This window comes from Paralichthys olivaceus, chromosome 14 (genome assembly GCF_024713975.1).
Source record: "Paralichthys olivaceus isolate ysfri-2021 chromosome 14, ASM2471397v2, whole genome shotgun sequence".
Taxonomy (NCBI): Eukaryota; Metazoa; Chordata; class Actinopteri; order Pleuronectiformes; family Paralichthyidae; genus Paralichthys; species Paralichthys olivaceus.
Window position 1 is genome coordinate 2,611,920 of NC_091106.1, and position 14,691 is coordinate 2,626,610.

Below are 14,691 nucleotides of genomic sequence, written 5' to 3' on the forward strand. Positions count from 1 at the left end.
GTGTTGCAGCACAAACACACACATATATATGCATATTATTATGATATTTTCTATAATCGTTAGCTGAGTTCAGACCAAAACGTCCCTAACGCCACATTTCTAGATTTTGCCCTTAAAATAAAATAAATTACATGTATTATTCAGACTCATGCTGCAGATTAAAATCAACACATGAACATATATTAAAACATATATTAAAACACATACAAAGCCTTACACTTAGGACAGAGTGGAAAGTGCTGACTCCTGCAGCCACAATGAACGAATGGATGGATAGCAGCGGTGGCTGAGGGATTAGACCTCACTTCTGCATGTCGAAGTGTCCTTCGGCAAGACACTGAACCCCTGAATGCCCCCTCATAGGTGTTAAATGCACTAATTCTAATTAGTGACAGTGTAATTAGTAATGAATGAAACCAGAAGCAAACACGTTTGTTGAGTCATGATATACATGTCATTGAAGGAGATGGGGGGCAGCTGACTACTTTAACTCCTCCTGGGTTCTGACTACAGTCTTACAGTCATTTATACAGTTTATGCTCTGACTCTGGTCTGACTTCAGGCAGCGTGTCTGGCAACCCTTCAGAAAGGCCCAGTTCAGCCGGGAAAACCGCGGACATGGCAACCCTGTCCAACGCACTCCTACTAACCCCGCCCTCTCGGTCCGTCCGACCAATGACAGCAGGCCATACTGAAAGCGCTCGTTTTACCGCTAAAACCAAACTCGCCGGGGAATCCTCTTCTTCCTGCAGCGGCTGCTGTGTTTGGATCCGATCGACAGCACGTCAGTGAGTTTTAACGCCTCACTCCCTGCTTTGCATGATTTGTCTTCTGTGTGCAGCCTCCGTTACTTTGTGTCGTCTCAACGGAGAACGTGTCCACTAGTTGTGTTGCTGTCTCGTCGTCGCTGTAGCAGAAGAACTCAGCTCTGGGTTTAAACGAGACGTTCGTGTTCCCTGACGCGCTGCACCCGGAGAACCACACGTTCAGAACCGCTGATTTAACATTGACACGCTTGTAAATAACTGTATCCACAGCATGAGGTACAAATCGATAACATGTTTCAGTCTGTCTGAGTTATTTGTCAAATTCGGTTTCTTCAGTTGCCAGAAATGTGCAGTTAAACTGTTGGTTGGTGTTAGCTAGCTGTAACGTTAGCCCTGTCCCCACGCAGAAAGCTTGAATAACGGAAAACAGGGACATGGTGTGTTTTAACTTCTCACCAGATCAGTGTCGATGGTTTGACAAGGCTTTATTTAGATTCAGTGGACATTGTGTCCATGACCATGTGAGAGCTGCCTGTAAACAGAAGCATCATGAATCAAAGCCTGAGCTCGGCTGCAGTGGTTTACTGCACCTCCCAGGAGAAGAGCACAGGAAACATCTCAGCACTGGCCTCAGCTCCAGCTGAACTGCTACTCATAGAAATATATAGCAAGTCTAGTTTGATCAAATGCACTGTTTTTAACTATTGTACTTAGCAATACTGCATATTTGTGTAATCAAGATCTGCATACATGTGTAGTTATTCCACTTCATCTTAACATGCTCATCGCTTAACATATTTATCTTTGATATCTTTCCTTTCTATTCTGTATTTTAATCATGGGCTATCTTTTTCTCATTATTGGCTGTAGTATTTAATACAAAAAAATCTACACACTGTACCTTTAAAATAAAATTTAAAAAAAGGTACAGTGTGTAGAATTCAGTGACATCTAGTGGTGACGTTGCATGTTGCAGCTGAACACCCCTCACCTCACCCTCTCCTTCCAAACATGAAACAGAACCTGTGGTAGCTTCAGTTGTCACAAAAACACAAAAGGTGTTTAGTTTGTCCAGTTTGGGCTACTGTAAAAAAACATGGCGGCCTCCATATGTAAATATAAAATATATAAATATTTTAAGGTAAAGAAAACGACAATTCGTACAATTTAGATGAAACACACTAATGGAAACATCATTAGGATTATTATTATTTCAGTCAATAGATCCTTTTACCTAAATCGTACTCACTGGACCTTTAATCATGGGTTTGTTGTATAGTTTGTCTGGATGGTATGTCCAATGCACATAATTATATGTTAAGACATTTGTAATTATATAAGATTAAACTGTCCATCACATAGAGATAAGTGGTTTTCTTTTTTTTTAGATTTGTAATAGTCTCATTGAATGGAACAATAAAGTACTGATGTTATGATGTTAACATTAATAAAGTTGTAGAAAAGAAACAATTCAAAGCTTCAAGAACAAAATGAATATCAAAACAGTGACAGCTTATTACCAACAAGTCAAATAACTGTGAGGTGACAAAGCTGCAGACCTGTTCTTCCAAAAGGGAAAAAAAAAAAAAAAAAAAAAAAAATATATATATATATATATATATATATATATATATAAATGCATAGCTATTAATCGCAAGAAAGGAACAAATATCTCTCTGCCCAATTCCTTGGCACAGCTGAGGGAAAAGACCTCAAAGCCTGGACTGCAGATGGCAAACCTCACACAGAAAAATAATCTTATCATACATCACAAAGACTTCTTTCCATGATCAGGCCTTTTTCAGAGTCAGTCAGTCTCTTTGTAGCCCACGATCAGTTTAATTTTAGAAGCAGGACCATGTGTACTGAATATGATTGGAACAATAATAGACAGTAATGTACAATAATAAACGGTTCAAGTCAGGTTTTTTCAGATGTTGTAGGTACTTGGCCTCATTTTTTAAACAGGGGAAGATCCTGGAAGATTATCCGTCAAACTATATTTTCCACTCGCTGCATTCACTCAATGTTAAGTAAATGTACCAGTCGAGTAGATAAGATATAATAACAGATCTATAAGGCAGTTTTAAGCTTGCTCTCAGGAATGGTCTTAATGTCATATGTCATTAACAGTGAGCTTTGTTTGAGTATTTTGCTGTTTCTTTCACAGGGTCTGTGTTCCTCAGAGCTGCAGCTGAAGATGGGAATCTCTGGTCTACTACAGTTCATCAAAGATGCATCTGAGCCCATCAGTGTGAAAAAATACAGAGGCCAGACAGTGGCTGTGGACACATACTGCTGGCTCCACAAAGGAGCGTTTTCATGTGCTGAGAAGCTGGCTAAAGGAGAACCCACTGACCAGTAAGCGTGTTCATTATTTTAGATGAGTCCGAATGTTTTCACAAGCACCAGTATTTACCTTGTAATCTGCCTGTAACAAGGGTTTAACATCCCAAAACTGATATTGGCACTTTCATTTTTTCCAAACCCAGATATGTATGGTACTGCATGAAATTTGTCGACATGTTGTTGACCTTTGGTGTCAAACCAGTGCTGGTATTTGATGGACGCAATCTGCCCTCCAAACAAGAAGTGGAAAAGGCTCGCAGAGAGTGAGTATACCTCGTTTGTACATGCATATTGACGGCCGAACAAATCTTTTTTTTTTGTTTTGTTTTGTTTGCTTTTTAGTTTAAATGTGTGAATTAAAGCAAGTTGTCCTGTCGTTCATCTGCTCTGTAGAAAGTGTATACTGGAGTCCCTCCCAAAAATGTATCGTCATTTTTTGAGTTCCAGTTGGTCAGATAAAATTATCTACCAATACTTGCACCAACATTTTGAAAAGGAGATGTGTCAGATAGGACTTCACTAAAACAGGAATGTGGAGAATGCTGCAAAAGAGTATCTACATTATCAAGTGTTGCTGAGAAATACTGTTGTCCTGCACCAAACACAATAATCCAGTGTTTCTCATTCCTGGAAACAAACTGACTCAAACAGGTTTGTTTGAAGGACTGCATTCCAAAATTGCAAAAGAACAACAGTGTTTGTGTAAAGGTGCTAAGAGGAATGCACATACTTGTAGACAGGTGAGACCAAACACATTCCCGCAAATGAATGTTTTAACATCGAGAATTCCATAGCGTCCAAAAGTCCAGTGTATTTGTCACTTTGCTAATTTTGTCTTTGCAGCTAAAAAAGTGGCACAACAGCATTAAACCTTTTTCTGCATCTGGAGATACCTTTAAAAAAACAGTAATTTACCCAGACAGCTTTTTTTTTTGTAGGTTTGCATCATTGACGTCAGCTTTAGGACACATCACCCTTCTCTTCTCCTCATTTAGCTTTGTACAATGTGAACTTGGAACTGTCTGTAGTCCAAAGTGTTTCATATAATAATCCGCTTTCATTCATGTACCTTTCAGGCGCAGACAAGCCAACCTTCAAAAAGGCCGACAGCTGCTACGCGAAGGCAAATTGTCTGAGGCCAGGGACTGTTTCACCCGCTGTGTTAACATCACACCAGCCATGGCTCATAATCTTATTAAGGTGAGCCTTAACGCCATTAATGTTGTCTTCACCTATGCACAGGGAAAAACCGGAGTTACAAATGTTGTGACAGTAAAAGGAGGTGTTCCTCAATATATACATCATGCACATGTGCAGGAGGTTGAGACCTAGTACTGAAAAAGCCATGTATCACCTGGGTGACACAGGAATCCTGATGCACAAGCTTGACACCTCGCAGCCACCCCTGATAGAATCTACCTTACAAGATTCTAAGGGATGGTGAACAATGTCAGAGAGCCAGTATTCACGTAACCATGTTACATTTGAAACTCTCATTCTATTTCACTCTTCCTGCCTGGCATACTGTGTGTAATTCCTGAATGAGCTATCAACCATGGGCCCGTAGAGCATGTGTGCCAAGCTCATAAAGGGACTCTGAGTGCAGCCTGGAGGGTGAAGAGTGCTTGTGTGTAGACTCAGGATATTTCTCAGACCCCTATAACTTTTAGAAACCGACTAATAAGAGCTGCACTCTGAAGGGCAGTGAAACAGCCTTTTCTGTTTCACACACTTTAACAGAAGGTGGAGGATAACAAATCTGACACATGAAGTGTCTGGATCCAGGACAGGTGGAATTCCTGGCAAACTCAATTAAACTACCACAATGCCTCCTACACTATGCTCCTCCTCAAGCAATGAAAGGTTACTGATATGTCAATATCTAGTATCCACACAAGGGGCTCTCTGATTGGTCTAAAAGCAATAGCATGCAGTGCATCAATATAGTCATTACTCAGAAAGCACACCCATCTTCAGAGCTCATTCTGGTTTTAAAAGAAAATAGGTTCTGGCATCGTAACATTTGCAAAAGATGAGTTTGAATGTGCTCACAACTAAAGACAATCTGTAATGTATCTTCATGAACCCCAGAGATATGCACGTTTCCAGGCACAGTTTTTGTTTCTCTCGTTTCATTTCAGGCTTTATGGTTATGTGCCATATGTTGCATGCTGGTATAACAGGAAATGTTTTCTTTTTCTGTGTGTGACTTTGATTTTCTTTTTTTACCAGGCTGCAAGGGCCAAAGGGGTGGACTGTGTGGTGGCTCCATATGAAGCTGATGCTCAGCTAGCTTTCCTCACTAAATCTGGTTTGGCCCAGGCTGTCATCACTGAAGACTCTGACCTGCTGGCATTCGGATGTAAAAAGGTATGAAGAACTAGACCCAGGGAATGCATCCCCATACACAGTATGGTGTATATATGGACAAGATTGTAAATATTTGGACTGTTGCACATTTTCTCTTCAAGCCCTGAACTTAAGAACATGAAATAATGGACACCACATTGAAATGTCAGATCCATTTATTTTGGGTAGGTTTACATTTATATGAAAGAACAGTGTATGAGATGTGTCTCTTATAATCCACAATACCAAATAGAGATAGATAGATAGAAACTAGAAAATGGCAAAATGACCTGGTCGACCGAGAAGCACAGGTTTTGTTGTTGACAATAATTTGCACGATGAAGAAAACCGTCTTTCTGGCAGCAGGATGTAGATGCAAATGTTTCTGTTTTCACTGATCAAGATAGACATTTAAATAAGATAGATAGAGTTTGCAAAAACACACTGTAAAAAGACAGCAGTAGAGTTCTGGAACAAAGTTTAATGGACTGATGAAATAAAAGCCAACTTCTGTCAAAATGATGTAAAGAGGAAAATGAGAACAACGTAATGGCTCGTGATCCATCGCTGCCGATGGAATGAATGCACTGGCACATTCATTCATGATTTCTTGCTAGATCATTTCATGCATATCAGAGCTATACAGGTGTATTTTTTTGATTCGATCAAATGCTTCAAAAGTTGTTACTTGGTGAAGCACAGACTAAAGGCAGAGAGAACCCACAACAGAAAGAGCAGAAGGAGGCTGCAGAGAAGCTGTGAGAGAGAATCACCAGAGAGAAGATACAAAGTCTGTGGGTCAAAGACTTCACACAGTCACTGTCAGTAAAGGAGTTTCCACTAAATATTACATTTGATTATGTTGTTTTACTTTGTGTAGATGTTGACTTAGTTTTAAACAGCTAAGATTTGGGCACTGTACATTCAATGCAAACCTACTAAATCAAAGCTGTAGTTTGAAACCTTAATATAGTTTCCATTATTTTATTTAAAATTGAATGTCAAAGCCTGAGAAAGAGAGGATGTGAAAGTCTAGAGGAGCCCTGATGGTTGTGTAGTGAAGGGTGAGGTGTCTGACTGTTTATTCAAACAAAACAAAATGGGTGAAAGGGCACTAGTGCTTACTTTATGTACTTTATTCATAACAACAATTTAGAGGGGAGAGAAACCGTGAATCATATCATGGATGGTTGTGCAGTGTGTTTTACAGCAAACTAAGTTCAACAGAAACAGACATTACCCAAACCAAAATCAGTTACCCCCCTCATCAGTCGTCTTTCACAATCATCTAGGTGATTCTCAAAATGGACAAGCAGGGCAACGGTCTGGAGATAGACCAGAGTAACCTGGGCCGATGTCGCAGCTTGGGGAACGTTTTCACAGAGGAGAAGTTTCGGTACATGTGCATCCTCTCTGGCTGCGACTATCTTGCCTCCCTGCATGGCATTGGCCTGGGCAAAGCCTGCAAGCTGCTACGGCTGGCCCAAGACCCGGATATCCTAAAGGTAAGACCAGATGAAGAGGATAAAGCTTTTAGCTATGTAAACCCTGAGTGAACTTGGGATTCCACGGCTGCTTCTGAAGGCAGTGCTGCATGTTCAGGTCATCAGACTAAAACCAAGACAAAGATGTCTGCTGTCTTACCAATCAGCTGACTGGAAAATATGACATCACCATTTTCTGAGAGTTTTCAAGTGAGATGCATGAAAGAAGATATTCTGTGCTCACAAATGCTACAGTTACCAACAAATGTTACATTGGAGTACATCAAATAAAATCCAAATTAATTAACTATAAAAGAAACAACTGCACAGTAGAATACATTACATTTTTACCAATGAGAAAATACTGTAACTAATAAATAATATTTACAATTGAATACAAAATATATTTTACAAAGTGATATTACACATCATAGGGTATCATTTCAGTCTTTGTTAAGATATATATTGTATGCATGCATTTTCTTTATTAGGTGATCAGGAAGATGGGCCAGTACCTGAAATCAAATCTAGTGGTTCCTGAGCAATACATCGAGGGGTTCATCAGAGCCAACAACACCTTCCTCCACCAGCTCGTCTTCGATCCCATCAGGAGGAAGGTTGTACCTCTCAACCCATACCCTGAGCACACTGACCCAGCCACGCTCAGCTACGCTGGACTGTATCCTGAATCAGTGACACCCGATGAAGTGTCACATCTCTGCATTTGCTTTCAGAATAGATACTGTTAAGTTCAATCTACCACTGTTGTGCCCTTGACAATGCTGAATCCAGAAATGTAGGAGATGAGAAAGGCTTGCAAATGGCCTTAGGAAACCTTGACATCAACACGATGGCGAGGATCGATGACTTCAACCCAGACAAACCCCCTTTACAGGTATCACTTCATCCGTTAAATAAGACCTGATGATCAAAATGAAGAGTTGCATTTAATTTCTATCAACTTCTCTAATGTTTTGTCAGAAGCCTAAACGCCACAGACGGCACTGGAATGACTCACCAGCTCCCACTGGGCCTAGTATCTGGAGTGTAGACTTCAAGCCAACCTCTGCTGCCCCGCCCTGTTCTGCTGAGTCTCCAGACAGGATTTCCTCCACCAGGGGGAAGGAGAGAGTCATCGGCTTACAGGGTCTGAGGCTGCCCTGCAGAGAGCTGCAGGTGAAGAGACCAAGAGAAGGTGAGCTTGTTACTCTGTTTTCACTGCAACATGCCACTTGTTGCAATATACCTTCTTAGTAGATCTACAGCTCGAAATCCATTTCGCTTGACAATCATTGTTGAAACCCAATCATTTGTATTTTATAAAATCATTTATTATATATTATATAATTCTACTTGTCATAGTCATGGACCAAACCAGTAAAAAGTTAAAAAAATATGTTTTTTGGTTTCTATGTACCTAGATTTCTTTTTTTTTTAGAGAATTGATTCACCCAACTCAACACTTTCATCTTTTAATTAAATTGAATCTGTTCATACTATCTGTTAAGGAATCTGTGTCACTGGCAGCAAAATACTAGGATGATAATAAAAAATAATAGATAAACTTGCAGTATAAAGCTTATTATGACAGAGAAAGTATTTATAAAAAATTGTATGTGATTTTAATACCAGAATTGTACTTTCTCCCTTAGACTCTGGAGTATCCGACCAGGACGTGCTGCAGCAGTACTCCTCCTCCAGTCAGAAACGGTCCAAGACAGACCAACAGCCTGACAAGCCCAAATTCACATGTCAGTCACGACCACGCAACCGCTTCGCCACGCTGCTGCAGAGGAGGAACCAGGAAGCTGAGGAGGATGGCCAGGCCACATGCAGCAGGTGACATCATATGGACTTAACCACATCTGATCACCTTTTCCTCGACAAAAGTTTATAACAGAGAGTTAGCAACACAAACAGTATAACTATACAACTGTGTGCATAAACAGTACAGTGATATGTTGCCTCGAAATGCATTTGAATTTCTTTGAAAATCACTTTGGACTGCAAAAGAATTACAACATCAGAGAGATTTCGGGATCAAATCCTGAAAGCAGTGTTTCTAAAAATGGTTTATCTGAAATGTTAAGATTTAGTTATAAAAAATCATTTAAGAAAGATGTAGCTGCACCTCATGTGCTCAATTAGATATGGGTAGCTGCTCGGACACATGACGCACATAATAATGTGTCATGTTAACTTGAGCTCCAGTTTTAGATTTGTGTACTCACTCTCATTCTCAGAGTGTACAGGATGAATGAGTTCATGCCTGTGCATTGAGTAGGGGACATGTAGTCAGGGTGTGGTTAGCTTAGCTCAGCATAAAGAATGGAAGCCATAAACTAACATGAGTCTTACAATATGATTGTTAACATAGTGACTAATCAGCTGGCTAGTTGCTGCAGCACCGCAGCTGTCGAGCTGTGCTACAACTGGTCAGCCCTATCGGTTAGTCAGCTAACATGGTTGCTACTTGGTTGTAAAACAAACTTTTTATGAGGTACAACCAGTACTCTTTTTTATCGCAGCACTTTATATTCTGGCAGAGTGCAGTTATTTGAAAAAAAAAAAAAAATATATATATATATATATATATATATATATATACATAGGTGCTTCTAAATGCTGCTTTGGTGTGACTTCACACTACTTTTCATCACCTGTAGCCAGAGATGCAGCCCGGCGGTATTGCGTGATTAGTTCCAGCATGTAATTCCCCATAAAAGCACAAGTTACTGTTTTTACATTTCCATGTGTACAGATTAAACAAACGAGATTGTTAATTATATGAGAGAGATGTGTAATTTTACAGATTTAGAAGTGGTGTTTATTTGGAGCCCTGTTTATTTTTGTAATGCTGATTTGCAGCTGGTATCCCACCTGTTGATGGTTTTAGATACCGCTGTCAGTTTTTGGGACTTTCATCCTCTTGTGCGGACTGTTTGTAATTTCCGGTTTCATTTTGAATCAAACCAAATGGTTATTTCCCCCCCAAAAAACTATTCCTTTAAGCAATTAGCTGTACCTGTGATTACAATACCGGCTGCTAGAATAGGAACTATAGTATAGTTTTCATAGTCACACAGCTTCAGTGTGTATTAATCAGAATAAGACAAAAACTGAATATCATCATGATGTTGGTTTATTCCCACATGCAGATTCTTCAGCAGTTCCAGCTCCACAGTCAGTCTGAGCACCAAGGAGTCTGCTCAGGAGGATTTACCTCATGGTGGGGAGCCCACAGCTGCAAGTCCCACTGAGGACAAGTCCTCTCCCAGCAACCAGACCAGTGACAGCGACGGTCCTGATGTTCCATCTGTGGACACCCCAAGCCCACCTCCATCACCAACCACTACACCCCCCAGTTCAGCCAGTCAAGGCCTCAGGCTGTTTAAATGGTCGGGCAGCTCCTCCTCCATGGAAAAATCAAACACTCCTCAGTCCACCTCAGGCCTGGCTGCCCTTCAGCAATTTCAGTTTAAGAGGGAGAGATTTTCCTCCTCTCCAAAGACCCACAATCCCTGTAAAGAAGCGTCATCCTTGTGTCCATCCTCCACTGACGAAATACCAGAGGACAACCTCCCAGACTCCCCTCCGTCCCAGGACAGTGCCTACTTCTCCCAGTCTCAGCCTTACCACACATCCTGCCATAAAGAGGAAGTCCCCAACCGCAGCCTCCCCTCCTTCGACCAGGATGACGCAACATCTGTATGTTCATACAAATCTCAATTTGACTTATATACCTAAATGTAACCTGTGAGGTCAGCCTACACAAATGCATCATCATAGAGTGGGTGTGGAGAAAACTATTTTAGTAGCCTGGTATTTTGTTCTTACACGTGTTTTTCATGTGCCCCCTCAGGAAATAAATTTGCACAGCGATTCCAAAGTGGAGCAGAGTCCAACATATTCAGATAAGAAATCTGGCAGCCTGGGGTCAAAGGTGGGTTTGAGCATCCAGCATTTAACATCCAACAGACTTTTGGTTCTATCATAATTTTAAGTATTGTGTATTTACCGATGACACAAATGTTCACATCACCTGGGACGGTGAAGTGACATTATGTTATAGAAATAATATAATAATTATTACACATTTCCAGACAAATATGTAAACGTAAATAATGAAATGATGACTGAAGGTCAAAGCCAACTTAACTGTGACAACATAAAGCTCTGCAATAACACTGATCCTGCCGTTATTCATCTATTTCCTGCAACATCATCATAACTTACAAGCAGCTAAAAATCAAGTGTGAAATCAATACCAGTTATAAAAATCAATTCTCAATCGTTTAGATTTAACATGATTTAATAAGTGATATCTAGTTGTAAAAATCTATTAAATCATATCCACATGAGTGCAGGTGACATCAGTTTACTGCATGTAAAAGCTTTAATAACGCCAAATTTATGAGAAACGAAAACAACAAACATCAAATGACAGAAACTATCTCAAGGAAATATTTATTTAATGTGTGCTTTGAATTGTTACTTTGGTCCATGTGCTATCCACTAACACGAAGGAGGCAGGGTTTATGACCTATACTGCAGCCAGCCACCAGTGGGAGATCCAGATGATTTTGGTTCACTTTTAGAATCAATCAATCAAATTCAATTTTTTTTTAATTTCCTTTATTAATCCCACAAGAGGAGAAATTCGTTTTACACTTATTTTTATACATGCAGTATAAAAATACACCCCACACACACACACACACACAGAGGGCTCACAGACATGCACATTGGAGAGAGATTGTAGAGTAGAGTGTATTTGTATAGCCTATATAGGGTTTAGCAAGTTGTGACATCCTCTGTCCTTCAGAGAAACTTCAGAGAGAATCACACATGAGGGACGTACAGAAGTGCAATGGATGCATTAACTTTCATGTTCATCTTCTTTGCAACTGTGCAACGGTAGTAACACCCTTACAACGACACACTTACAGCAGATCAGAGAAATAATATCATTTAAAGGTTTAGTGTGTAGAATTTAGTGATATTTAGTGGTGAAGTTTCATGTTGCAGCTGAACACCCCTCACCTCACCCTCCCCTTTCAAAGTTGAAAGAATCTGTGGAAACCTTTAGTTGTCATAAAATCTCAAAAGTTGTTTACTTTGTCCAGTTTCATCAACTGTAAAAAAACATGGCGGCCTCGGTAGAGAGGACCTGCTCCTGATGTAAATATAAAGTATTTACATATATGGGCCCATTCTAGTATAAAGAAAACAACAATTTGTCCAGTTTAGATGAAACACACTTGTGAAACCATCACTAGAATTATGCAGATAGATCCATCTCACCTAAATCTTACACACTGGACCTTTAAGAAATTTCTATTACAGTTCAGTTCAACACTGAATTTTTTTCCTTTGTGTTTTAATCCCGTCTGTGTTTTTAATCTTGTCTTTATGCCTGTAGGTTTCAGGTCTGTCAAAACTGAAGTCCATCAACCACAGTCAAGCAACAAAAGTGCCGACGTTGGGCCCAGCCAGGGCCAGTGGACTGAGGAAGAAGTCTGTGGGATCTGGAAAGAAAGTTTCCTCCCCCAATAATGAGAACAGCCCTGGAGTCCAGGCCACCATCAGCAGCCTGTGGAAGAACTTCAGCTTCAAAAAGTAACTGAGAAATACTCAATTACTTTGTAGATCATCCGAATATTTGGGGTCAGTCATTAGTTCGGTTCACAAGACCATATCCAACAGTGTTGGCTCTTTGCTGATCACAGTAGATTGTGAACACTTTGCCACTGAGGCATTGTTGAATCATGGCTGTTAAGCCAGAATGTTTTATCAGCAGTTAGTTTTTTTATAGTTCCTAATGTAAGAGCTCTCAGACCATGTTTGTTTTGTTTTACAGAGATACCCAGAAGTTGACTTCCGGTACAGACGGAAAGCCAAAGCCCGTATCTCCAGTCAAAGACAACGTGCTGACCAGCTCGTCTCACACAGACATCGGATTAATCATCAGCTTCTGATAGATGCTTGGAATGTTTCACACAGCTCTGTGTGGGAGTGACGTTTTTAAACATACCATGTATGTCAATTCAATTATCATCAACTTGTATTTCTAGTTATAAATAAAGCAACCCTCCTATGATCCAAGTGCATCCTTGCTTTGGTTTTGAGTGAACTCTATATTGAGAGTGTTTGTGTGACATCCTTCAGGTACTGTGTGTGTTGCTTCAGCACAGCAACCAAAGAATGTGTCATGTAGTGAGGTGGCTCTAAGAATGCACAATGCATACTTGAGTGTTTACTGAAAAACCTCCTACCTGCATGCAAGCCAAAGAATGCGGCGACAAGACTGCTGGCTTGTTATGTCTCCAAAAGCATGGTGAGTATCTGCACCTTGCAGACTGAGCCGAGACTTTTCTGCTGATATTTATTGATAATATTGATTATGATAGCGGTGTCAAAGGCTCTTATGTGCATCTTTAGTTGTGTTATTTGGACAGACTAAAACCCCTGATGAGGTTTGTTCTTGTCACCCTGCTTGTAGTTTTCATATCTGTCAACCTGCAACTACTTCTGAGGAGGATATAATGGCTCTAGTCAAACTGTTTCATCTCTAGATGAGCCGAGGGAATGGCTCATTTACACGTTCTGTGTCTATAAATTATCAAATTTACATGTACCACCCAGTTTATTCAGGAGTTCCTGAATTGAAACTTCCCCCGAGCTGATTAAGGTAATAATTCTACCCCCCATTAAATGTCCCTACGGTCAAGCCTTGAGGCCTCCTGACTCCAAGTGATTCACTTTTAATTGACAATTTTAAGGATTTGTTTAAAAATACACACACATACATACATGATAATATAGTACATACACAAGACTGGTTAATTTTAACCTTCTCTCTAAGTCTAAGTCCAATCCCAAACATCTACACATCTGCACTCCACAAGCTGTGATTCTTATTACGTTGTAAATCACCACATGTAATAAAGACTTGTACCCAGGTTTCTTACATCTGGTGACATTCCTGTTTTATACTCATTATTCATATATGATGAGATATAAATTTTACCCAGAACATTTTATTGTAACTTCATTACATTTGTAATATTACATATATGTCCACCAGGACATTTAAAAGTCAACATTTCCTCCCTGCTCACTGCTATTCTTATATTTACATATGACTTGTATTTAATTTCAATTGTACATTATTTTCTTCTAACAAATGGAAGGTTGAACTCACAAAGAGGAAAACACACTCTTAGTCAACTTTCCTCGTTCATTTTTGATTAGCCAGATAAAGCAGCTACAAAATAAAATGCTGTAACAGCGCATCTGGTAATACTGTTGTACTTCAACACTGCAATCATTAAGTCAATAAGTGGTGTGAATAGTTCTTCCATGACTGAGGAAGGAGACCTCCGCATCTCTGTGAGCTTTATCTTGCATGATTGTCATAGTCTACAAGTGTTGTGACAGGAGGTGAGTGTGTATGAAGGGAATTTTATTGCTTTGATCATTGCTCAATGTTGCTGTGGGCCAGAATACCAGAGCTAATCCAGATACCAGGCATACTTCAGTCGCTTTTCAACCAGCCTGACTTATTGTTGCTCAGGGGCCAGCAACCTCAGTGACTGCTTTAGCCTTGACTCAAGTGTGTCCTAATTACAGCACAGCTGAAGAGACAAAAGCAGCGTATTTGATGAGATTGCCTGAATCCCACTTATTTATTTGAATTTTTTTGTGATCTTGCAAACCTTGTTTTTATTTTGCCTTTTCAC

General features: G+C 40.0%; 1 protein-coding gene across 6 annotated transcripts; it reads left to right on the forward strand.

Annotated features, from left to right (window-relative positions):
- Positions 1–649: 649 nt before the first annotated feature.
- On the forward strand, positions 650–13,049 carry exo1 (exonuclease 1). 6 transcript variants are annotated; one of them, XM_020098580.2, is made up of 14 exons: positions 650–788; positions 2,938–3,128; positions 3,260–3,379; positions 4,193–4,316; positions 5,349–5,486; positions 6,758–6,970; positions 7,441–7,628; positions 7,742–7,844; positions 7,931–8,144; positions 8,602–8,788; positions 10,108–10,657; positions 10,812–10,892; positions 12,372–12,616; positions 12,810–13,049. In XM_020098580.2, exons 2-13 carry the CDS (start codon positions 2,968–2,970, stop codon positions 12,570–12,572), a joined length of 2,280 nt encoding a protein of 759 aa, XP_019954139.2. In that variant the 5' UTR covers positions 650–788; positions 2,938–2,967; the 3' UTR covers positions 12,573–12,616; positions 12,810–13,049. The 6 variants fall into 6 exon arrangements, with proteins under 6 accessions (XP_019954139.2, XP_019954111.2, XP_019954131.2 ...); XM_020098552.2 differs by having other exon boundaries at positions 12,372–12,568; XM_020098572.2 differs by having other exon boundaries at positions 7,934–8,144; positions 12,372–12,568.
- Positions 13,050–14,691: the final 1,642 nt, after the last annotated feature.